This window comes from Orcinus orca, chromosome 15 (genome assembly GCF_937001465.1).
Source record: "Orcinus orca chromosome 15, mOrcOrc1.1, whole genome shotgun sequence".
NCBI lineage: Eukaryota > Metazoa > Chordata > Mammalia > Artiodactyla > Delphinidae > Orcinus > Orcinus orca.
In genome coordinates this window covers 908,190-934,449 of record NC_064573.1, presented here as the reverse complement: position 1 = coordinate 934,449, position 26,260 = coordinate 908,190, and the positions used below count along the sequence as shown (strand labels likewise).

The window sequence follows — 26,260 nt, the reverse complement described above, 5'->3', positions numbered from 1 at the left end:
AGTGCCCTGTGTGGTGAGGGACCTACGCTCCCAGAGCTGACATCACACAGGGAGCGGGCAGGGAAGGCTGAGAGTGTCTCCCTACTCTCAGAGGCCACTAAGTGCCCATCATCCCGTCCCACAGGTTAGATGTCGGGGAGGGGAGACGGACTGGCAAAGGCCCGAGTACAATTTAACTGAAATCCGGAATCCTAATTACTAATCTTCATGAGTTAGCTAGAACGTGACCGGATTATATTCCCTTAGAATAAATGTTAAGAAATTTATTTTAGGAAGATAAAAGACTTGGCACATCCAAGCCTATGTCCTATAAAAATGATATCCACTACCTAAAACGTACCAAATGTTGACCTTTTGAGGTGCTTTTATCCTTGCAGGTAGAGAACCTAGATGCAGTGAGGTACGATTCTGCATCTCCTGGTCAAGATAGAGACTAGAGGGTCAGGTGGAGTCTAGGGGGTGGATACTGTACCCATGGAGACCGTGTGAGGAGGGGCAGGGCCAGCAGAGGAGGGCCCGCGGTCAGGCAGAGGCAGGAGCCGAATCTGAAATGGAGAGAAGTCTCGAGACCCGAAACGGCCGCAGATGTCCAACGCGGCAGAGCAGTACAACCTGGACTAGAAAACAGTTACGGGACTGACTGGAGGACTTTGGTGAGCTCTGGGCAACAGAACTTTCAGGAGATGAAGGTGAAGCTAGCTGTAGGGCAACAAGGGGGTCGGAGGTGGACGTGGTGAGCGGATGTGCCGAGGCCCGGGGCGGAGATGGCACGGCCAGGTTTCAAGGCCGGGCCAGTAGCAAGGGAGGCGCTGAGGATCCCAGAGAGGCAGAGCCACTGGAATAAAAGCCCAGCGGAAGCAGCAGGTGTCTTCAGCGAAGAGGAGCGGTGGCCCCGAGCTGGCGGAGGGACCTGACCTTCATGAAGCAGGAGGCGCTGTGGGTGGGAACAGGTGAGTTGAGGCTCAGGCGGTCCTGCAGTCGGTCGGTCAGGGGCAAACTGGGGAACGTGGAGAGGGGAGGCTTGGAGGCCAGCAGGCAGAGGAAAAGGACATGGACGGGCCAGGTACCGAGGGCCCAGCAGAGGCTGGAGACGCGGTGTCCAGGAGAAGTGTCTTAAATTGCTGCGTGACTTTCCCCAGCAGAGCTGTGCTGCTCAGATGGAGAAGCAGTGACCCAGGTTTGGGATTTGCTGTCCAAGTTCTGAGGGGGGCGATTCGGAGGGAGGCGGTGTGCAATAACACACGGTGCCCACGTGCAGGGTGGCTCGTGTCCGCAGGGAGCGTGCTGCTCAGGGTGCTGCGGCCGTCCTTGCATCCCCGGGCCCTCGGCCCTGCTTCCGCTTCTAGAGGAGCTGGGGGAGAAAAGCACCGTCACAGCCAGCCTCAGCCCCGGCCCCACGGCGGCAAGAGCTGAGCACACAGAAAGTCCCCGGACAGACACATCAGGTCGCAGCCCAAGCCTTTGGGGCCGCCAACCAGTAGAAAAACCAAATGCTCACTTCGACACGCTGCTGGAGGGCGAGTGCCGACTGGTGCACGTGAGAAGCCCTGGGGGCCGCAGTCTGGGCGGCTCCGGCTGCAGGAACTCGTCGGGGGCCGGGGTGGAGGTCTGAGAAGGGGCATGTCCTCCGTCACAGGGGCTTACTTGTGGGTGGGGGTGCCCATCCCTGCCCCGTCCCACCTGGGGAGGGCCCTTCTCCTGCCCAGTCCCCTCGTCCGCCCGGCTCACCGGTGGGGTGGGGGGTTGAGAAACACCTGTGCAGGTGGCCTGGATGGGCCATGGGATCGCAGGAGGCTCCCCTCCCCACCTTGCACCCCGGTGCCGGCGGGACTCCAGCAGAGGGAGGCTCTGAGGAACGGCGTCTCAGAAGCCCAGAGTCAGCAGAGGGACACACGGGGCACCGGCGGACTTGGCAGCCTCTGTCTCCCACGGCTGCGGCGACGTCAGACACACCAGCTCCTGCCCAGATGAACATAAAACCCCCCACCGAGGCTTGTTTACCTCTCTTCTTACTACCTCACGCTCATCACATGTCCTGCTGCAGACAGGCATTACAAGCTGTGTGCCGAAGGGTAGGGAAGACGGTCTGGAGAAGCAAAGCAAGCATCAGGCCCAGACTCAGGTGTGGCACAGCTTTTGGAATTACCAGACAGGGAACGTGAAAGAACTGTGAGTAACATGCTAAGGGCTCTGGTAGAAACAGTAGACGTCATGCATGGGGAGTGTCGTCGAGGTCATGGAAACTCCAAGGAAGACTCAAATCAAAGTCAAGCATAACAGGAACCAGGAGTGCCCGTGATGAGCTCTCAGCAGCCTGGACAGGGCCAAGGAGGGGACCTGTGAGCTGGAAGACATGTCGGGGGAAGCTTCCCAGGCTGAGGAGCAGAAACAAAGGAGAACAGAAAGGGGGAAACAGAAAATGGGACAGAGCATCCAAGAAGCGTGTCACGGTCTCAGCAGGTGTAACGTATCTGTACAGGGCACCAGCAGGAGGAGAGGGAAGGGGCGGAAGAAATATTCGGGGTGAACCTGGCTGAGGGCTTTCTAGACTTGATGACAGACACCTAATTACAGACCCGGGAGCCTAGAGGACACCAGGCCAGATGAATGCCCGAAAGTCTAAGCCCGGTGTAGAGCCTTCCCACTGCAGCAAACCACCGGCAAAGAGGGAACCCGGAAGAAGCCAGAGAAATAGAGGCGTTGGCCTGGAAAAGGCGCGGGACACTTCCCACCACATGGGATTGGGGGAGGCCTGGCTGGTGTCATCGTCATCATGCAGGGGGGGCGGTGGTGGGAAAGGAGTTGACACAGCCTGGAGCACAAGCAGGGAAGGTCCTGATGACCCGAGGGTGGCGAGGACTGGCTGGAGGCTTTGGAGTCCAGAGTGAAAAGGAGTCAACACATCCAAGCAGGTTAGGAGTTTAGAGCGTGGGATTCCCCTCACCTCTGCCCCCTCCCCAGACCCACTGTGCCCAGAAACCGTGGTACTGCCAGGCCTCCCCCCGGCAGTCACTGGTCAGGGTCGGGGCTGGGGGTGTGGGCTTCCTGCCAGCCTCGCCGAGCCTGCTCTGCCTGCAGTCTGTGTGGTCCACTGACCGTGTTCAGTTTGTGGTCACGGAGCAGAGGCTGAGCCCGTGGGTAGGGTTTCCTCCGTTGACTTCTACCAGCATTTCTGTATTATAATCTTAGATTAATGCATATGTTATTTCCTCAGCTGCCCACTCATTTTCTGAGGTTTCAGAAATGCTTTTTATTTAGCAGCTGTTAGGTCATCAGATGCAGTTTTGCACCTGAAATAGTCCTCCAGGTGTCATTTGACGCCACAAGGCAGCGTAAGCTGTGCTCCCGTGCAGCTGTGAAGCTTGTGGTCAGCACTTGAGTTTTGCTTAAGAACAAGAATAATACTTCATTTCTGTTATACTTTTTTGGTTTTTGTTCTTTAATTTTGGTTGACTTAACATAATACACAAAAGTATACCAACTTTAAAAAGCATGGAACTCGCTGAGTCACCACAAAGCGAGCGCACGCCCCAGCCCCTGACGTGGTCAGGAACTAGCGCTGTGCCAGCATTCCAGAAGCTTCCTTCTCTGCACACCTGCTCTCCCGGAAGGGCGCTGTCCCCGTGTCTACTTGACTGGCAACTTTTGTCTGTTTCTGAAGGTTACAAAATGCGGCTGTACAGCGTGCATTCTTCTGCGTTTGGCCTCCTGTGTACAGTGATGCGCATGGGGGTTTTGTCCACGTGTCACATGTCACAGGGCTCTGTTGGTTTGCGTGTCTGTGCACCATCCCGCCACAGGACTGGCCGTAGCTGCTCGGAGAAGCCATCCTGCAGCTGATGGGCCCTCCGCTGTCCCGAGTCGCTCTGCCCGGGCGTCTGTGTGCACCGTGTCTCAGTGCAAACACGTGCGTTTCTGCTGCGTACGTGCCTAGGAGTGGAGTTGCTGGGTCACGGATACGTTTACATTCATTTTGTGGAATCCCGGTCCTCCAGAGTGATGGCGCCAGTGTTCACTCTTCCCTGCAGTGTGAGGATTCAAGTTCCTCTATGACCTTGTCCGCACTTGGGTTGTCCGTTTTTTTAAAAAAGTGTTTAATGTTCTATTGAGGATGTAGTAATGTCTTATTGTGTTTTTAGTTTCCATTTCCCTGAGGACTAGCGAGGTTGCATTTCCTCTGCACGTTGATGGGCTGCCTGGGCATCTTGGTTTGAGGATCACTTCAGTGCGTCTTTTGTGCATTTTCCCGTTGAATTGTTAGTCTTTTTTCATTATTTTGTAGGAGTCCTTTATATATCCTGGCACGAGCGCTCGCTGGTTATGTGAGTATAATGTCCTCCCTCTCTGTGCCTCCTTACTCTCTTCAGTGTGTCTTGACAAATAGCCATGCTCAGTTCTAATGGAGTGCAATTTATCAGTCTTTTCATGGTTTAAGAAATCTTTCTCTACCCTGGGTCATGAAGGTACTCTCTTATCTTCTAGAAGTTTTGCTATTTACCTTTCTCAGTTAGATCTCTAGACGTCTGGGATTGGGTTCTGTGTTTGTTATGAAAATGGGAAGTTTCCATTTTTTCCCCATGTAGATTTCCAGTGGACCCATAACCAGCTGTTGCAGGTCCATCCTTTCCCACCGCAGGTTCCGGCATGAATCATACGTGCACATGCGGTGGGTGTGCATCTGGACCTCCTCTCTGATTGGTCCTCGATTCCCTTTTTGTGCTAATCGTCTGTAATTACTATAGCAAGTTTAATTGGGATTGCATTTAATCTCTGTAGATCTTTGAGGAGAATTGATTTTTAAATTCTGAGTTTTTTTAATCAATGAATATTCTGTATCCTTTGTTTATACAGGTATTCTTTAATTTTTTCAATAATATTTTATGATTCTCTCTGTGTAGAGCTTTTGTATACCGTTTGTTTGATTCATTTCTAGGTATTTAGATTCTGTTGATGCCGTTTCATTCATTATCTTTTAAAATTTATTTTCTGTTTGCTGCTGTATAAAAATACAATTGCAGCAAAGCTTTTTATTTCCAAGTTGGTTTCCCATTCAAAATATTAAATATATGCTTTGCACTTTAGTTACAGGCTAAGTCGATGTTGAGCTCTGTCATCTCAAGAGCTGACCCTGTCTGGCTGACTGATGGGTTTTTCATGAGAAAGTTGGCGTCTCATCCGCAGTGACCCCCTCCCTGGGTTAGTCAGATGCTGCTGTCTCGAGGCCACTGGGGGTCCGTCCGTCTTTATGGGAGCAGGTTGGACTGTGGGTACCTGCAGCACGGGAAAGAGGCCATGCACACACTTGTACTCCTGGTTAGTGTCAGGCCAGGGTGCAGCGCGACTCTGAGGACTTGAAAATCAGGTCGGCCCCGCCGTGTTGATTCTCACTCGTACACGCCCAGATCACGGGAGTGGTGGCTGGTTGCTTCGAAGCTGCTCCGCGTGGTCCAGATGTCCCCCAGCCCCTCTCCTCATGGAACTGGTGAGGCGGGGATCGCCTCTGATCTGTGGGCACAGTGTACGGAGGCCCCTGACCGTCCTGGCCCTGGACTCCCCTCCTCGGGAGCTGCGGGCGGGCGGCAGGTAGGGTTTATTTGAAACTGGCTTCCCTCCTCTGCCTCCTGTGTGGGGATGGTGGCCAGTGAGGAATGGCTGAGGGGCTGGAGCTGAGGCGGCCTCCCTCCCGCGGGAGACCGTTGTCGCTGTACTTGTCTGGGCTTCAGAAGGGGGAAGATCTGCAGTGTCAAGTTCGGGTGTTATACAGCAGCATTTTCGCGTAGACTTGAAAGTAAGTGGGGGAAATAAAAGTGAAGGTAAAAATAAGATCAAAGGAGAAAGACATGTATTTTTATCACATCGGTAAGAAGAAGAATGATCGCAGTGGGCATTTAAATGAGCAATTACTGTGTGTCGGTTACATGCCTAGGACAGGAAGGTGGCCATGGAGCCCGTCCTGAGTCATCAATACAAAGGGTCAGAGACCCAGATGTGCCCAGAGCTATTTCGCCTCTTAAGAGCTTCAGAAAGCCCAGCTGGAAGGCGCGTGGGGCAGCTTCGTGGTCATGTAGAGTGACTGGTCCAGACGGGGCTCTGGCATTGGCGCACGCCCACCCGCGGCCCCCTCCCTCTACTGCCCCACAGTTTCGTGCTAGGTCTGCGTCCTGACATGGAGACAGGGGTGGTGAATCTAAGGACAAACCAAAGTAAATCACTGTGCTTCACGCCGATGCTGCCACACCCGCCCGTGCGCACAGACCCTTCCCGTGAGGCCAGCCCAGGGTGAGGCTCCGGGCCTGTTGTGGCGGTGACAGAAGGACGGCAGGATGCCGTGAGCCTGCCGCGTTACGGCACTTTGCGCAGTCCCGGAAGAATTCACTCGTTTGAATGCCGGTCATTATGGTGCCATTTCTTACCATCATGTCCTACTTATTTTGAAAGGAAATTGAAGGAAAATTAGCTTACGTGCAGTGTGCCGTTGTTCAGGAGAAATCTGAGGACAAAGCTTACTTCAGGCAGTTTCTTTTTTCATTTAAAATTGTCTTCCTGTAAGTTATGATTCCCCTTTAGGAGGAGTGTGTTTCTCCCTTGCTGTTTCTTCAGAAAGGGAAGTTAATCATCAGTTAATTATCATTGCTCTGAGAGATATTGGAAGACACCTAGGATGCAGGTTACACCTCTGAAAGTCTGGGATCCAAGAGAGTCCTGCTGGCCTGGCGTTTCTACACAGGAGAGGAGACGAGCGGCCGCTGCCTCCCCCGGCCCCCGCCCTGGCTGCTTCCAGAACAGCGGAGCCTCAGGGTCCACACCCACTGCCACTGCCCCGCTGGTGCTGAGTAGAGGTGTCCACAGGAGAACCTACGTGTAGCACAGGAAGAGCGCCCGTCCGGCAGAAGGCTCAACACAGAGCGTGTAGGTAGGATGAGGTGCTTTGTCCTTTAACTGCTTCACCAGGCAAAAGACCCTCAGCTGAGTGTTTACTTCCTCGGTCCTTGTTTTGGTTACAACATTTAATCACTTTGTTTAATCTGTTCTTCTTTTCCCAAAGTATAGTAACGGCTGCCAGTTGAGCAAGTTTCACCACTTTTAAATAGAAATAGTGAAGGAGAACATTCTGATATGCAAGATGTGGCCAGTCTTCATTTCATAAACCTAATGGGAGTCTGTGTAGTTAATGGAAAGTACAGCTACAGATCTCATTACGAGAGTGGGAATAATATCATTTCTGTTCACATCAGCCAGCCAGGGAGGCCCGTCTGCGGCAAGGGGACGGAAGCCGCAAGCTCGGCCATACACCTTAGCTCCCTGGAAGCGAACCAGAAATTTAACCAGGCTGGAGCGAAGCTGAGTAACAGAAATCATGCAAAAGCACTTTGCAAGTTGCAAAGGCTATTGGCTTGGAAATTGCTAAGGTCATAAGCGGTCAGAAATTAATCAGTTATAAACAATTTAGACCAAAATGAAGCCATTTTATGTGTTATTAATGGGAACTCATCTTGTTAAAGTAAATTGGTTATGCATTTCGTTTGTTGGAAGCATTTTTAAAAAGTTTTTATTTATTTAATTCGTTTATTTTTGGCCACATTGGGTCTTCGTTGCTGCACGCGGGCTTCCTCTAGTTGCATCAAGCGGGGGCTACTCTTCGTTGCAGTGCGCGGGCTTCTCATTGCGGTGGCTTCTCTTGTTGTGGAGCTCGGGCTCTAGGCGTGTGGGCTTCAGTAGTTGTGGCTCGTGGGCTCTAGAGCGCAGGCTCAGTAGTTGTGGCACACGGGCTTAGCTGCTCCGCGGTACGTGGGATCTTCCCAGACCAGGGCTCGAACTCGTGTCCCCTGCATTGGCAGGCGGATTCTTAACCACTGCACCACCAGGGAAGCCCTGTCTGAAGCATTTTCACCTGCATTTTTTTTTCACAGGGAACATGTCAGCTTCACCTGAATGGCCCGTGAGGGGTCCGTCCCCCCTGCGGATGCCACAGTCTGTCTAAAATCGTACCGCCTTCTGTCTCCTGGCTTCAAGCCAAGCTGCAGCGACCTAAGACTTTAGTTTTGAGCCAGAAGCCTTGACAGACCACCTCGAGATCTGAAGTCTTTTCTTAGCTCACCAACGCCCTTTCATGGTGACGCGTGTCCCGGGTCCTTGGGGGCTCTCCTCGCCTCCATGACAGGCCAGGGTGCCAGGGGTGTCTTGTCAGACTCCTGCTGCGTGGCTGGTTCTTGCTTTGGCCGTAAACGGCCTCCACCTGAGTCAGAGCCTGTTGGGTATACTTTGCCCTACGACAATTCACTAATTACTAGAATTTTAGCTCTTTTTGTGTAGGGCCCCCTCTCCGTCATTAGGTGCACGTTCTGAACAGCTAATATGTGTAATTACGTTTAAAATAAGTGCACTCCAAGTGACTAACAGCATTTTGATATCAGAGTTGTGACCTAGCTGTTGTCTTCTGGTGGCTGAATAATTAACTCGTGTCTGAGAGCTTTCGAGTGTGATAGTTGCCTAACACAGGGCTTCCTCGTGGAAGGTTTGCTGGCTTCCGGTGACCCTGAGCTGCCATCTGGTACAGACTCTAAGTGCTGCTGTCATCTGCTGCTAATTGCTGTCACCTGCCGTTGCAGGCCCTCGGCGGAGATGGCGTGAGCAGGCGGCCTGTCGCCATCGGCGCGGGTCCTCGCAGCACGCGCAGGTGCGCCCCGGAAAGAAAGCTGGGCGGCGGGCTGGGCTTGCTCAGTAGAAGCACTTTTCAGTTAGTTTGCATTTTAATACACAAGGTGGGGAAAATGGTGACCGTCTTGTGAAGGTTATTACTTCACTAAGTCCAAGCGTGTTGCCTGTTTTATGATTTGTTTTAATGGTTCTGGAGCTTAGGAGCCTATTAGGCTGGCGAGGTTGTTTCCACGACGTTCTACAGAAGACTTCTGTAATCCTCTTTCTCAAGCGGATAAGCTTCGGTCGGGGCACTCGCCTATAGCACCATATTATAGTAATGTATTTTACTTGTAATTTAGAGAACAAGAAGGATGCCCTGATTTGAAGGCTAAGCTGTCCCCTGTGGCACTGGCACAGCTGATAATCGCGAACTAGAAAGATGTGTATATCAAATAGTTTACAAAATGAAGCCAGCTGTGTTTCCCTACATACTGTGGCTTCCTGACATGCATCATTAAACCTTATTAGCTACTTCCTTTTACAAAGATTCTTGTAGTCTTGAACATTGCATATTAACATTTTCTGCCCCTCCAACTGGAAATTATTTGCTTTATTGTAGAGTGTCAACTTGCTCTGGTTTCTGATGCGTTCTAATTGGTACTTTAGAGTATAATCATCGTGAGATACCACGCCATGCATTTCTTTACTTGGAAATTAATACAGACCTTTTCACCGTATCTGTCAATCTGGGCAACTTTTCACACAACTCCCAGCTCTTGGGATTGCTTACAAGCCATTAAGTATGAAATGGTTCATAAAGTGTCCTTGAAGACATAAAGTAACACAAAAATTTTAGATGGTTGAAAGTAGTGCTATATTTTGCCAAGATCCCAGTAATAAACCTCTTAAGTAGACGGTTAATAATAAAAGGGTAGTTAAGGAGATGAAAAGGTTATTTAACCGTATTATGCTTGTCATTTAAAAATTTCAGCAAATCTCCTGAATTCCGTTTTCCTTTCAAAAGAATGCAAATCATGAGAACTATGGATTTTGAAAACTAAGTAACGTTGATTCAAAGTTAGGTGTTAGGCCAGTATGATAACTTTCTTCATTCTTTTCTCTCTGTGCCATTCTGTGTCTGCCGTTCTGCTACGCTGCCTTAAAAATTAATTATGTTTACCTACTGTTAACTTTCGTTTGTTAGCTAGTTATGCTGATATGTTGGTGGGACAGAGAATGGACAAGATAATAGCAATTCTGAGGTGTTTCAAACACTGACCAGGGTTTTCTGTATCTTTTCACATGTTTAATATAATCACAAAGAGGTGATATGCATTTCATTGAGACAGAATTTCATGAGTTCAGTGAAACGGTGATCATGGTTTTGTCTCCAGTAAATATCTTAGACACAGATCTTGTCAAGTCAGCTAATGACTCTGGATTTAAAAACCCTACTGAGTGGTTTTATGTCGTGATGGGTGCCAGGTATCTGGAGACTGGGGTGGAGACCTTAAATGGTCCATAAATTCCCACATATTTACACAATAAACCAACAAGCGGTGAAGGGGGTAGTGACACCATCGCAGCCTTTGTGTCTCTTCGCGGGCTGCACGGTCCAGTGTACATTATAGTAGCGCCATGCTGCCTGCAGAAACTGAGACGTGAAACATGCTAAGCTAAGCTCTGCCACACGCAACACTTAGGCGTTGAGGATTTTTCCTGCCGATTGTCTTTTTTTTTTTCCCCCCTAAGATACTGTTACTTAGAATTAACAACTTTATAATACTGTGTATGGGACTGAAGTAGTCCTTAAAGAAACCAGACTTTCTGGAATCTATTATTATATAGAAAAATTGTTAACTAATGTCTAGTAAATTCCCTGGCACAAACCATGAAATGCATTTTACTTGTTGGTATGCCAAAGAAAGCATTTAGATGGTAACGTTTTGAATCACCGAACAAATCTCGGACTTCGTTATAGAAATTCATCTGTATCATGACCTCTTATCAGGAAAATCTAGGGCTGGAAATTAAAGTTTCATATAAATGAATGACCTTGTTTACTAATAAAAATTTAACCATTCCCTTTCCCAGAATTTTATTAGGAAAATAACCAAGCAGGTAGAAGGGTGTCTCCCCGCCCCCCCCCCCCCCCCACCAGCATCCCATGCAGTTTCTTTAAAGAAACACAGCAGTTCTTCTGGCCCTGTCCCAGGCAGGCTCCAGGGAGAAGGGCAGCCCTGGTACCTGCCTGCCCGGCCATTCCCTGTGCCTCCCGTGCTGGGGGCCACCAGGTACTGGCTTTCCCTGAGAAGGGGCTCTGATCTACTCCCGTCGCCTAAATCCCAGTCTTTCCCATCATGTACGGTCCAGCAGTTTCAAGCCACTAACAGGAATGCGTCCTTCAATATGTCGCTTCCTGGGTGTTAGAAAGCCACCAAATACTTTTCCAGCTCTTTGAAGAGTTCAGAGGGTGCCCTGAAGGGATGCAGTCACTGTGCTGGGGAATTTTGGGTGCAATAGTGTTAGAAGCCCTGGCTGTATGTTCAGCCATTTCTTTAGCAAGCAGTGACAGAGCCCAGATTTTAACAGCATTATTATTGATGTGCTTAAAAATCTAAGGGTATTTTCTATTCAATAATATATTTTATAAATTATATTTAAATGAATATTTAAGAGTATATTTGAAGGGTGTTTCTAAAATGCACACATCCACAAACAATATTTAAAATAAGGGACTCGCCACATGCAGGAGAAATAAAGACACACACACACACCCATATCTCCCGGAAGAAAAATGTGCTAAATAGTATAGCCTCCTCAGTATGAAAAATCGACCAGAAAATGAAAGGTGAGGACTGTGTCCCATATTTCAACAGATTTACAAGAAGCCATGGTCTGCCCTTTCTCTCTGAGTCTGTTAAAATTTTAAGACTCCTAATAAAAGGCTTTCTTTAAAAATATCAGAACCATTTAGAGTTCTTATTAGAAAAAAATCTATTTTTCATGTTTCTAGGGAAAAAAGAATTTCCAAGAGTGTGGGGACTTTTAAAGTCTTTGAAGAAGCATAATATAAAAGTCACAGTTCCTGAGCATATCGGTGACCACGCACAGAATCTGCTCTTGCTGGCATTTTTCCAGACTTTTTTTTTTAAAAAACACAGTTACTAATCCCTAAACTCATGGGTATTGTGTTTTTGGATAGTAAGGATTCGAAAGTAGGTTAATGCTACTTGTAAAATATCTGTTAAAATAAATATAAAATTACCAAAATAAACTGCTTATTTAATTAGATTAAATTGAAATCAAATGCCTGACCTCAAATTTCACTTACATGACTGATGTTGAAGGTTGAGGTTTCTGGTGTCGGTAGATAGCTCAGGCTTGAAGTAATCATTTTGAATTGGTGGGTGGTCTTAGCAAAACCATTTAAAACTGATAGCTTTCTACACTGTTAAGACAAAAATAAGGTAAATATATGCAGGATCCCTAAACCACTAATGTAAGTTGTTGTTACAGCTTTATTGATTTAGTTTGTAGATCTAAATCTTTAAAAACAGAAAAGCCATAGCACTATACTACTGTACCGATTACCTACAGTATTTTGGTTGTCATATCTTTAAATATGACAAATATCAAATATCCTTATTTGATAGTAGATTTTTATTTGGGAAATTTCCTTCAATATAATTAATTCATCATGTTAAAGTCTATAAATTCTGTCTTGGATTCTTCATGACAACATAGATATTTATGGTAACTTTTTTTGTTGTTAATAAAACTAAGACAACATGTATTATATATACTGAATTGGCTGATCGAAGATCGAAGTTCTGCTTTTATCAAAAGCAGGCTTTCAGCGTTCGAAAAACAAAAAAAGCAACAATCTTGAGCGCCCTCTGCTGGCGAATCCGCAACATACTGCACCTTCGCTTTTGCTTTCTCTCCCCAGCTAAGAGAAATGTTTTTATAAAAGGAACAACGGAATATCAACAGGAAACATGACAGCAGTGCACACAAATCATATTCAGCATAGTGTTGGGCTGATAGTGGTTTGTGTGGTGTAGTCTCCTTGCATCCCTGGTTTTTAAATAACCTGTGTGGACTGTTGTAAAATAAGGCTGGAACTACTGTACATTAGAAAATTATGGTCTCTTTGAAATATTCAGTGCTGTATTTTCATGTAGTTTGTGTACATAGAGTACAAATTAAATTTCCAAACGGCTTCCAGACCGTTTTGCATATTTGTGCACACTCATCTTTGTTTTAAACATGGCTTCGATGTGTCTCAAGTTGAGCCTATTTGAAATAGTTTATAGCAATTATTAGAAACACAAAATTAAACTAACCACTTAAAGTCACTATATTGCTTTAAATTTGATGACTTTTTAATTTAGTATACTGGTTACGCCTTAATAAAGGCTCTACTGTGACAGAGGCTGTCAGACAGTAACAGCCTTGACCAAATTGTCCTGCATGAATATAAAAGTAAGTCTGCATTTTGCAAAACCAGACCTGACGTGTGTATATGTGTATGTCCATATGTCCATAGATAATGTGCTATTTTCTGGCATTTTTGATGACTATAAAATGTTACGTGGATATGTGTTATAGCAAATGCTCAAGCCACTATTGAAATTTCTCAAATGATCTGGTAGGTTGACGGCTTGAGAAGACAGCCACATTCTGCACTCATGAAGCCCCCTTCAAACTCAGCAAGTAATATGTTTGTAGATTTTAGGAATAATTTCACCCTTAACAACATGTTTATCGTGTCTAGCGGACAGAGTGATCTGACGACGTGCATTGTCCTAAACACGGAGCTGATCGGTACCAAGGTTGTGTAAACTAGGTGAGAGCTTGCACTGGGTCCCCCCTCTCCTGAGTTTCTCACATTAACATGGAAAGAGGCTGTACTTCCTTGCTGAGGAGCTGAGCTTTGCATTAAGACTTTTTTTGTTTATCTAAAAAATGTAATAACCACATTTTCTTTTCTTTTTTTTGATTTTTTTTGATGTGGACCATTTTCAAAGTCTTTATTGAATTTGTTACAATATTGCTTCTGCTTTTATGTTTTGGTGTTTTGGCCACAAGGTATGTGGGATCTTAGCTCCTCAGCAGGGCATCAAACACGCACCCCTGCATGGGAAGGCGAAATGTTACCCACTGGACCGCCAGGGAAGTCCCCCCATTTTATTTTTAAATGTTAAATATTCAAGAAAAAAAATATCTTATGTGATAACTATTTGGTAAGCAAGGAAGAAACCTTAAATGCTGAATATAGAATAGTCACGCAAAATTTATTTGCAGGTAAAAATGTAGAATATGAAATATTCTTTCAGAATAGACTTTTAAATGTTTATTGTGTAAATATAGATTTTGACTTTTAAAAATTAAGGTGATATAACATTAAGAATTATCGTGCTGATACTTACTTAGGGAGCTTTTAAAGCACAGATTATTGGGCCAATAGACTAGAACGGCTAAAAGAAGTGCTTCTTATTTCGCAGATCACTGGGGCAGTAAATGATAATAGCCGAGTTGTCTATGGGTGGGTGGCGCCTGCGTGCAGGACAGACACTTAGGACTGAGGCGTTCATATCCAAAGATGAATGAATAAATAAACTGGAGAATAAGAAAAAAAGGGCTACATCGCATCACTTTAAAAAAAAACAACTAATACTTTTAATTTAAACTCCAAACTGGAAAAAAGTTATCGCTGTAAGATTTAGGAATTAGATTTAGTGTAAGAGTTTCAATTATTTGAATTGAAGGTATGTACTTATTTTTTTCTTATTTTTAAGATTCTACTAAAAGTAGAAAATATAGGACCGATTTGTTTCAAAGATATTTAAAAGAAATGTGTTTTTAAATTTTTTATTATTTTTTTAAATAGCACAGCACCTGACATTTTTTTTTTATTAATTAATTAATTTATTTATGGCTGTGTTGGGTCTTTGTTTCTGTGCGAGGGCTTTCTCTAGTTGTGGCAAGCGGGGGCCACTCTTCATCGCGGTGCGCGGGCCTCTCACTATCGTGGCCTCTCTTGTTGAGGAGCACAGGCTCCAGACGCGCAGGCTCAGTAATTGTGGCTCACGGGCCCAGTTGCTCCGCGGCATGTGGGATCTTCCCAGACCAGGGCTCGAACCCGCATCCCTTGCATTGGCAGGCAGATTCCCAACCACTGCACCACCAGGGAAGCCCCAAGAAATGTGTTTTTTTATAGGAATTTCAACTAGGTTAAAGCAGTAGCCCTATGTCAATTTTGTAGTCACAATCCAAATTCTGAATGATGTGGGGCTGATGGGCTGATCCGAGAATAGTTTTGCTGCTAAAAGATAAACAACGCTAACGGTAATGTTATAGTTTCCCCTAAGTAGTCTCTCACGTGTGAAGCTGTCTCTCTGTCTGTGTAGAGTCGTCGTGAGTGCATTTGCTAGTAGATTGGAGGCGTTTGTTTTTCAAATTGAGATATATTTACAGGGAAAATATCGGACAAATTAAAATGATATTTAGCTTTCTGCAAGAGTTTAAATTGGCTTTTTCACATTTTGCATCTTATGGTTTTGCTATACTAAAATACTTTCACGTAGCAAGTAAGGAAATGTGAGTTTTAGAAGCAAGGTTACAGTACTTGGATGTTCACATAACATTGATCCAGGGGTAACATCACGTGAGGAGCAGTTGGCAGTGCTTCCTTTTATGCCTTTTGTTTTCTCTGCTACTAAGTTTTTATAACACGAGGCTCCTACATTGATTTCTTGGGGACTTAGGGGGACTTTGAGATGGGCTGGAAACGCATTGTGTTACTGAGATAAGGTGGGGTCTCCTTCGTCCATGGGTGCCTTAAAAAACCTGACTGATCTTTTCTTGATTAAGCAGGAGGATACTGTATTTACCCTTCATTGTTGGTATAAACCATTATTTTACTGAGAACCATTAGCTGTTTAAAACTTGGTACATAAATTAAAGAGGAGCTAAGTGGATCTGTGATCGTTGCCATTAGTAGCGTTTTAGATTATACAGGCAATTATTGTGTTCATTATCCCAGAGCAGCCCCTTCCCAGAGCCATTGTGGCATCTTAGACATTATGCACAGATTTTCCCTTGGAGATTAAAATTTCCAGTAGCGTATTTAATTTTGTTATCACAGTTGTTTCAAATCAAACAAATATTATGACAAGTGGAAGAAAATTTGCTTTACTAATATAGGAAATTACAAAAATGTTGAAAATTACTTCCTAGTGTACTTACCTTTTCTTATACAGTCATAATTACTTCAACTGATTAATAATATACCTTAGGGGTAAAAAGGTCTTGAAATCATAGTAAAAGCTCTCTGGCCTGTTCAGATGTTCTAGGAAATTTTTGAAAGAAAGAAGAGTTTCACATCAAAACTCAGGCTACCACCTTCTTTATAGAATTTGTAGCTTTAAAGTTAACTAGCTTTCATATTGAATAGTTTTTGAGTCCAGATTGCATTTTAGACAAGTTGAAGAAACTTTTAAGGGTGTTCTAGTGAAATGAGTATAAAATTGAAAGTGACCTTTAAAAAAATAGTTGAAGTATCTCTTTTCTTCTCACTGTGCTTTGTTAGAATTGACCACACCCCCACCCCCACCCCCACCCAAAAAAAGATCATACTATATACTATAGCTCAGTTGCAATTATGTTCGAGGAAGAATAATCATAGTTCAGGAAAGGCTCCTGAAAGAAAGCAGGGAACAGCCCATTACTGAGAAGCTGTGTTTTCTCTGCTAAACCTTTCATTCGTCCTTTAAATCAGAAGGGGTTGGTGAAGACGACATTCAGTTATAGTCACTAGTCAGGCAGTTGACCACATGTGTCCTCGTCAATTAGAAAGGTATTAATACTTTGAATTAGCTGAATATCAATGTGCAGTGGGCTGCGTGTAATGTTTCCATCCTATATGGGTCATTTTTTCAAAGGAAACTTTGTCCTCATTCCTGACTGTTTTGTCCCAGCTCTTACAGTCCTTCACTGCCATGATGCAGGGGAAAGTGTGAGGCAGTGGTTATGCATTTTGCAAGACAGTGATTCTTTATTTTATTACAAAAAAGGCCAACTCTGGAAGGCCTGATTAAATCATTCCTTTCACTTTTTAATGGGATTTGGATGAATAGAGTAAAATATGCACTTTGCATTCATTGATAGCATCTTTACGTTGAGGTAATTGAGTCTTTTTTCCCTGACTGAATGAGTAATGACTTCATCTGACCCTCCGCGAGGCTTGGAACTTAGGCCGTCTTTGTCACCGCAGAGGGCCCGGGCTTTGAAACATGCTCTACTTCCCTGGCTTAATTTTTCTTCATTTTAATCCAAAACCCTATTTTTCTCAATAATTCAAGCATAAACTATATAGTAGTTGAAGTAGCGGAAATTGCAACGTATTTGTCCTGGTTCTGCCGGTTTTTAAATGGAGTTGATAAATCAGGCGCCATGGCCCTGGCCGCCGCTCTCACGGAGCCCAGTCCCGCTCCACCGGGGAAGCTTCCAGAACCGTCGGCGCGGTCCTTCCTGCTGCTCGTCCCGGCCCAGAGGTGGCGAGCCCGGACCGGCTGGCCCCATTGCCCACTCGCCCGGTCACTGCGCTGGAAGTGACCGCTAGGGCGGCAGGGCGCTGCCCGCAGAGCCCTGCCCGCAGAGCCCTGCAGACACGGCCGGCCTGGCCGGGAAGGGTCTCATCTGCGCACAAGCTGCGCACAGGAGACAGCGCATCTCTAGGACTTGCCTAAAGTCTCTGGGGTTCCGAGTCTGAAGAGTGCGCGCGACCAGAGGAGGCCGCGGGTCCCAGGCGAGGGGGCGGGGCCTGCTGGGGTGGTGGCTGTGGAGAGGAGGGGCCTGGTGAGGGGAGGGACTTAGTGGGGGTGGGGCCTTGTGGTGGGGTGGGGCCTGGAGGGGCGGGACCTCTGTGGGTGGTGGCTTGGAGGCGCAGACGCTGCAGAGCCGCCTCGCCCCTGGCCCCGCTCCCACCTCCAGGGCCCTTGCAGGTGGGGACCCGTGGCTCCCAGACCACTGCGCAGACCCTGTAGTGTTGGGATTGGTGTGGAGGTAGGGCGAGTGTGCTAGACAGACTTCCAGCGGTGTAGCTTCTGGGTCCCTGTTGTCATTCCCGTGGTTTCTGGAGCCTCTAAAGGCCGTTAGGTGTCAGCCAACAGCAGTGATGACGGGCAGCTCTAAGAAGTGACTTCCCCCATAAGCTTGGTTAGAGATTTCTCTTCTATAGGGTATATTACTGGTGTTTGCCTTATACTTCCTACTAGATGGGCTGTTTCTTGAAGGGTAAAATCTCATAGTTGACTCATTTTTCATAACCATAGAGTTCAGCAAAAAATGTAGTAGGTATTTAAACTTGCTTGTATAATGAGTGAATTTTCTTCACTGCTGCACTTAACTGGGTTTTCTGACAAAGTTCTGTGCTTTCTTTGTAACTACAGGTGCTAACGTTCTCATGAGCCTTTGTGGCAAACCCTAATCAAAAGCAGATATAAACTAAACAGTGAAGTGTGGAAAAGGCTAGCTTTTTATTGCCAAAGACATGGTATTCAAAAGGCATTCCAAAATAAACTGGTATTAAGTAGGTTAGTAATTCTAAAAGTTTTAAATTTGAGAATAATAGTATAGTTTTGGTAATCATGTTTTCTTTTTTAATTTCTCTTTTTCAAAATTTGTACCAGATTCAGAAGAAACTCAGATGGCAGATGGATAACCTGATAGGATTCAGTCTTCTGCTAGTGTCATATAAATTACATATAAGCAGTTCTGTTAAGCACCTGCTGTGCCCTGGCCTGAGGGTGACCAGTAGTGACAGTGAGCTTTGCCACATGGTTTGGGCTTCTCCAGGCACCTCTGTTAGGAGATGGGTAACAGCAGTTTACAGAGGAGGAGAGTGAGGCTTAAAGAGTGTAAGAACATTCCCCAAGGTTACACAGTTAGTAAGCAGAGACTCAAATCCAGGTTTTTAATAATCATAATAACAATGATAATAGTAATGACAATAGTAGTAGCATGCATGCAGGCTTGCTCTCTACCAGAAGCTGTGCTCCCTGTGCTGTGCGTCCTCTCTTTCCCCCCGGGTCCTGTCAGGAAGACATGTTACAGCCCATTTTACAGATGGGAAAGCTGATGCTCAGCTTGCCCAAGGTTGTGCAGCCAGGTGGCAGAGCCAGACTAGCCTAAACACAGAGTCTTGAGGGATCTTAACTGCCGTACGGCGTCACTTGTCCTCTTTGTGGCTCTAAAGCCCTTCTACAAAGCCTGGCGCCGCCCTCCCCGCTCCTCTCTCTGCCCCCCACGCTGCATTGCCCGGTAGTCTTTCAGCAATGACACTAAGCACGGAGCAGGACTTGGTGGAGGTGCTGGGCTTGAAATTGAAGCTGCATGCTTCAGAAGAGCTGTGTTCTCTTCACTTGTAGAATGGATGGTGTCTGCGTATCTCGTTCTTACTGTCCCCAAGATCCCACACAGGACGCACACAAAAAAGGAACTAATTCTTATTGACATAATTCTCCCTCACGTTTTGCTCAGCTGGCAAATGACCCACAGGATGAACTGGAGTGTGTGTGCCTTACCGGGAGGACCTAAAGTACAGGACCTCCGCGAATTAACAGGCTGTCATTGCAGGCTAACCACTCCCCCTGTTGCTTTCCTTCTTAATTAAGAGAAGTTCTTTTCAGGGAGGCTCTTGGCAGAGAGAGATGACAGACATACTGTCCTGCTCTGAAGAAAATCCTAAGTGATCCCCTGACGTGGCACGTGCAGAGGAAAAGGCGCGTGTGCTCCCGGAGAGCTGGCCGGGCTGCCGGGCCGTCCGTGCGGCTCTCGTCCCGCATCCCCTTTTGTCCACTTGCTGGTCGTAACCTCATTATCTAGAGAAAGGATCTGAGTTTTTTGTGGTTGGATACTCAAGACTCGTGTTTTCTCAGTAGACTCTTTCTGGAAATGCTCTGGGGACCATGGGTCACTTTCAGAAATTCTCCCTAAATCTCTAAAAGGCTTTTCAGAAAGAAGTGTGAATGTCAGGAGAAGTTTTCAGAAGAAAATGTAAAGTTAGTACATTTTTGTATTTCAGTATAATGAAAGCTAGTACAAAAGAAAATTTAAGAATGTGGTTCTGTCCTAACTCTTCATTTTCTTTCAGGTTGGTTTGCTGGACCTTGAGCTCAATCAGCTGACCAAAGCGCTGTTTTTGGCATTGGTTGCCCTCTCAGTTGTCATGGTGACCTTGCAGGGATTCTCAGGTCCCTGGTACCGCAGTCTCTTCCGCTTTCTCCTGCTCTTCTCCTACATCATTCCCATAAGGTGGGTTTAAGAATGAAGAAAAACAGATGTCTGGTTTCACTGAATATGATGTTATTGAATGTATTGTTCTCAGTGTGAAAGAAATGATCCACCTAGAACGAAAGAGGGAACCCCATTGACCTTGCTGTGAACCCCATTGACCCTGCTGTGAACCCCACTGCCTGGTGTGAACCCCACTGACCCTGCTGTGAACCCCACTGCCTGGTGTGAACCCCACTGACCCTGCTGTGAACCCCACTGACCCTGGTGTGAACTCCACTGACCTTGCTGTGAACCCCACTGCCTGGTGTGAACCCCACTGACCCTGGTGTGAACTCCACTGACCCTGGTGTGAACCCCACTGCCTGGTGTGAACCCCATTGACCCTGATGGGAACCCCACTGCCTGGTGTGAAGCCCACTGACCCTGGTGTGAACTCCACTGACCCTGGTGTGAATCCCACTGCCCGCTGGTGTGAATCCCACTGACCCTGGTGTGAACCCTACTGACCCTGGTGTGAACCCCACTGACCCTGGTGTGAACCCCACTGCCCGCTGGTGTGAAGCCCACTGCCCGCTGGTGTGAACCCCACTGACCCTGGTGTGAATCTCATTGCCCCGTGGTGTGAGCTCCACTTACCCTGGTGTGAACCCTGCAGCCCCATGTGAACCCCACTGCGAGCCCCACCCAGTGCCAGCTCAGCCGGCCTCCTGGGGCTGAGTCTCAGGGTCAGCACTGCCCATCTTAGCTGTTAACCCAGTCCTTCCCGCATGTCCTTCTGCAGCTGCCAACAGACAGCTCCTATTCCCATATGTCTTAAGCACATCTTTTTTTCTTGGGAATTCCCAGGGGTTTTCCTTTGCTTTCATTAATCTTGTTTTTCTTCGTTTCTGTTGCTTGTATCAGTTCTGGAATGTTATGTGCTGTCACTTCACTACTGTTTGTGTTGTGTGATGCGAAAGGCCAGGTGAGAACTCTCTTCCTTCCTGTTTCTGGGGCACTTCTATCCTTAACTGATAGAAACCATTGAACAATATTCAACTTCCATTTTTTTAATATTTTATTTAATTCTCTTTATTTATTCTCTTTATTTTTTTTAATTCTCTTTAACTTCTTTCTTCAGTAAACTGACAATGTCAGTATGTATATCCTTTTTTTTCTAAGAGTTTCCTGTGCTATACAGCAGGTTCTCATTAGTTATCTGTTTTATACATAGTATCAATAGTGTATATATGTCAATCCCAATCTCCCAGTTCATCCCACCTCCACTTCCCCCCTTGGTAACCTTAAGTTTGTTCTCTACATCTGTGTCTCTACATCTGCTTTGCAAGTAAGTTTGTCTGTACCATTTTTCTAGATTTCACATATAAGTGATATTATACAATATTTGTTTTTCTCTTTCTGACTTACTTCGCTCTGTATGCCAATCCCTAGGTTCATCCACATCTCTGCAAATGGCACTATTCCGTTCCTTTTTATGCCTCGGTAGTATTCCATTGTATATATGTACCACATCTTCTTTATCCATTCATCTGTCGATGGACGTTTAGATTGCTTCCATGTCCTGGCTATTGTAAATAGTGCTGCAGTGAACATTGGAGTGCATGCTTTGTATATCCTTTTAAAAAGTCTGATTATATGGGACTTCCCTGGCAGTCCAGTGGTTAATACTCTGCACTTCCACTGCAGGGGGCACAGGTTCAATCCCTGGTCAGGGAACTCAGATCCCACGTGCTGCATGGTGTGGCCAAAAAAAAAAAAAAGTCTGATTACAAAATGAGAAAGGTACAAGGCTTTCTGCAAATCTGGCTTGTTCTAGTTTTTCCATCAACAATTTTCTATTTAGGGTAACATGTTCGGTCAAGCTTGGAGAGACTTACTAGACAGAATTATGACTGTACCTCTGTTTAGCTTCATAATATCTCATGCCTACTTCAGCACGATACTTTTCCTTGTTTTTCACAGTCTGAGGATGCAATTATACAGATTTAGCAGAGAGATGAAAACCATAAAACATAAAAAGTATAGAGGGCACTGATTTAGGGGCCTAAGACTTACATTTGACTCAACCAAGTTTGTTTTCCCATTGCAAAGTTTCCATTAAACTATGAGTAGCGATACTTTTAGTATTTACTAAATACGCTTCTGCATTTAATAAAGAATAGATTAAAATTTTTTTTTGTTTTGCAAAATACACAATTCTGAAAAGTAAAGTGCTTTTTCTTCTACTGACCTAACACTTCTTTTTTTGAATTTTATTTTATTTATTTTTTTGTACAACAGGTTCTTATTAGTCAGCAACTTTATACACATCAGTGTCTACATGTCAATCCCAATCGCCCAGTTCATCACACCACCACCACCACCCCCCGTCACTTCCCCCCTTGGTGTCCATATGTTTGTTCTCTACATCTGTCTGACCTAACACTCTTAAAAGGCTTTTCCAGCTTAAGGAAGAAAAGCTGTTTCATAGAAATTCTCTACAGAATTAAAGATGTTTGAGTCACCTGATCCAGTTTACTTTGTCTGTCAGGGAAAATAGTACAAGACGTAACTCCTGTAACTCTAAAATGAATGTCTGTTCCGTAGTTCGTTGTGTCACTGACAGCACAAAGCAAACGATCAGAACACTTTACGGGGCACGTCAGATTCCCTCAGGCCAGCAACTTGCAGTTACGTGTCTCTAATGATTATGTTCTTTGCGCATACGCGTTAAAATGCTGCATAAGTCTAGCTGGTCAGAAACAACCGTCTTGCCAGTGCTGGGTCAGGAAGGGTTTACCCACGTGAGGCAGATGTGGGCAGTACAAGCACGATGGTGTTCCACGAGGCGACAGCGCGTTCCTTCCGAGCAACACTTGAGAACCTCTTGCCAATAGGGTGTGTTTCTGTAAACGCTGATGTCGATGAGAGCTTGTGTGGCTTGGGAGGCAGTTTTCCTCTCATGTTCTGTAGGTTGGGCGGTCGGATCAGCGGGTGTGCAGGAGGCTTGCCAGGGAAATGCCCACACGCACATTCTACCACGTGCCCGGGGCAGCGCCTGGTGCCCTGCTCAGAGCCCTGCTCGGTCAGTACACCAAGAAGGGAGTGTTGAAAACGTTATCTACACAGGTACAAAATTCGCTTCCAAAGTTGGAATTAACTTTCCTGAAGTTTTGTTGAAGGAAGATTCTTAGGAGGTTTTTGTCAAGTTATTTACAAGTCAGGTGCCCTTTCTGTGACATTTTACAAATTTGAGCTAACCTACCAGATATTTTCAGTAAGGCCTCATTTTCCAGGAAGCATGCTTGGGGAAAAGAGTTCTTTCAACCTTACTTAGACCTAGGAATGATATTTAGGTATTGATGGCTTGGGAAATTTTTAGCCTATCCAGGTTGCAGAAGATGCTAATATTAGAAGATTCAGCGTTTGGAAAGCATGCACAGGAGAGAAGTCCAAGGATGTGACTGGACAGCCTTTTGCTGAAGAGATTAGGTGTGGTACTCATGGACCCACTTAGCCATCTCAGCAGAAGTGAGGAATAGATGGGGTTGTCCAGCAAAGACCTGTGGAGGAGCCTTTTGTGTGGACGTGTGGACCCCCATGACACACACGAGAGCCCCACAGAGGTTTTGAGAATATTATACCAGCAGTAACACTGCCAGCTTGGACTGGAAGGAACAGAGACAAGACAAGATCAGAAGCCTGTCAGAATCCCAAATTCTGCAGGCTGAAAATGGGCTGATAGAGCTTCCTAGCTGTAAACATGTGCTGCGTTTTGAAAAAGGAAGAATAACTCAGAGGCCAGAGCTGGCATGGGCCAGGCAGAGGGCTGTGGAGCTCTAATGCTATACCTACCTTGTATTCTTTTGGGGGAAAAACACAACTTGGTCATGGTATAATACGCCTTCATGTATTACTAGGTTCCATTTGCTTGTAATTTTTGTGAAATTTTTGCATTGGTTTACATGAGTGAGATTGACATAACTTTCCTTCTTACATCATTCTTTCGGTGTTTAGTATCAAGATTATGCTATTCTCATAAAATATATTGATGAGTCTTCTCTAAAATATTTTTGTTTAAAATTGTAATTATTTATCCCTTGGACATATTTACATGAAGGAGGCCATGTCAGCCTGAACTTTTTGTTGTGGAAAGATGTTTGACAGAGTTGATTTCTTTACTAGTTTAACTATATTTCTTAACTAGTTATAGTTTAAACAGTTAACTTCAAAGAGTTAGAAAAGCTGCTTTCAGGCTTTTAATTTCCTCTTGAGTCAGTTTTGGAAAAGTTACAGTTTTAAGGAAGTATGTCAACTGTACCTAAATATTCAAATTTTAAAAAAAATTATTTAATTTATTTTTTTTTTGGCTGCGTTGGGTCTTTGTTGCTGCGGGCTTTCTCTAGTTGTGGTGAGTAGGGGCTACTCTTCCTTGTGGTGCAAGGGCTTCTCATTGCGGTGGCTTCTCTTGTTGTGGAGCATGATCTCTAGGTGCATGGGCTTCAGTAGTTGTGGCACATGGCTCAGTAGTTGTGGCACGTGGGCCGTAGAGTGCAGGCTCAGTAGTTGCAGGCATGGGCTTAGTTGTTCCACGGTATGTGGGATCTTCTGGGACCAGGGCTCGAACCTGTGACCCCTGCATTGGCAGGCATATTCTTAACCACTGCGCCACCAGGGAAGCCCTCAAAGTTTTTAAATTAAATTTTGTTAATAGTGTTTTCTTGTTATCTCTTCTTATATGTAGGATCTGTGATATTGATCTTCTTCATTCTTGATACTTATTTCTGCCCTTTCTCTTTTTTTTCTTGATTAGTCTTCCAGTGGTTTGTCAACTTTAGCAGTCTTAAGGTTGAGTTTATTGATTTTCTATGCTATATAATATTTTTCTATTTTATTAATGTTACCTTACCTTATTTCTTTCCTCCTACCTTCTTTGGTTTGTATTATTCTTACTTCTTCAGATAGATGCTTAATTCACTAGTTTTCACGGTTTTTCCCCTTTTTGAATATATGCAGTTGAGGCTATAAATTTCTCTGTAAGTACTACTTTGGCTGCATCCTAAAAGTTTTCATATGTATAGTGTTTTTGTTATTGTCAACTACAGAATATTTTTAAATCTCCACTGTGATTTCTTCTTTGACCCGTAGTTATTACAAAGTTATTTCTTAGTTTACAACCATATTTGACTTTTCTAAGTATGTCTTTGTTCATATTTGACTTAATTGCATAGTTGTCAGAAAACATAGCATTCATTATTTCAGACCTGTGAAATATGTTGAGACTAGTTATAGGGCCTGATATTTAGTTGGTTTTTGTAAACATTCGCTGTGTGCTTGAAAAGAACATGGAATCTGAATTGTTGGCTGCAGTGTTTTATATGTCCGTTAGGTCAAGATTGTTCATCTTGTTTTTCAGTTTCTGTGTACCCCTGCTTGATTTTGTTCTTTCTTTTCTAACAGCTACTGAGGATTGTGTTTAAATCTCTGATCAGTATTGTGAATTCATCTATTTTTCCTTGGAATTCTGTCTGTTTTTGGCATCATATATTTTGTGACTTTGGCATTGACTATATACAAATTTTTTTAACATCTTTATTAGAGTATAGTTGCTTTACAGTGTTGTGTTAGTTTCTGCTGTATAACAAAGTGAATTAGCTATATGTATACATATATCCCCATATCCCCTCCCTCTTGTATACAAATTTAAATTGCTATATATTTCTTCTGAATTAGGCATTTTCTCATTACAAAGGGACTTTCTTTATCTCCGCTAAAGCTTTTTGCATTAAATTCTACTTTGTTTTATGTTAATATAGTAATGCCAGCTGGCTTTAATTTGCTTGGCATGTCTTTTTCCATCTTTGTACTTTCAACTTTTCTGTGTAATTATATTTATATGTGTCTCTTGTAAATAGCATAAAGTTTAATTTTTATCTACTCCCATAATTTTTGACTATTTAATGCATACACAATTACTGTAATACTGTTATATTTTTAGTTTAAATCTATCATTTTATATTGTGCTTTTAATGTGACTTGACTATTCTATATTTTTTCTACTTTCTTACCATTTTATTTATTATTTTTTATAATTCCACTTTTTTTCTAGTAGTTTGTAAGTTTTCTAAGCAGTTTCTGTTCTTTTAGTATTTATCCTAGAAATTAAAAACATTCTTAATTTCTCAAAGTCTAAAGGTAATCATTTCCTTTGCATGTCACCTTAGAAGTGTTTAACTCCATTTACCCCTTCTGACTTAATCCATTTTTGTCATTTATTCTAATTGTAGTTATTCTTTTTTTTTTTTTTTTTTTTGCGGTACGCGGGCCCCTCACTGTT

The 26,260-nt window shown here is 44.7% G+C and overlaps 1 protein-coding gene across 19 annotated transcripts in view; it reads left to right on the top strand.

Moving 5' to 3' along the window:
• ATP9B (ATPase phospholipid transporting 9B (putative)) overlaps positions 1 to 26,260 on the top strand; it is a 217,666-nt gene that overhangs the window by 119,802 nt on the left and 71,604 nt on the right. For all 19 annotated transcript variants that reach the window (XM_049698583.1, XM_049698579.1, XM_049698578.1 and 16 more), the window contains one exon: positions 19,802 to 19,962. In XM_049698583.1, coding sequence (XP_049554540.1) covers positions 19,802 to 19,962 — 161 coding nt within the window. The remainder of the gene's footprint in view (positions 1 to 19,801; positions 19,963 to 26,260) is intronic.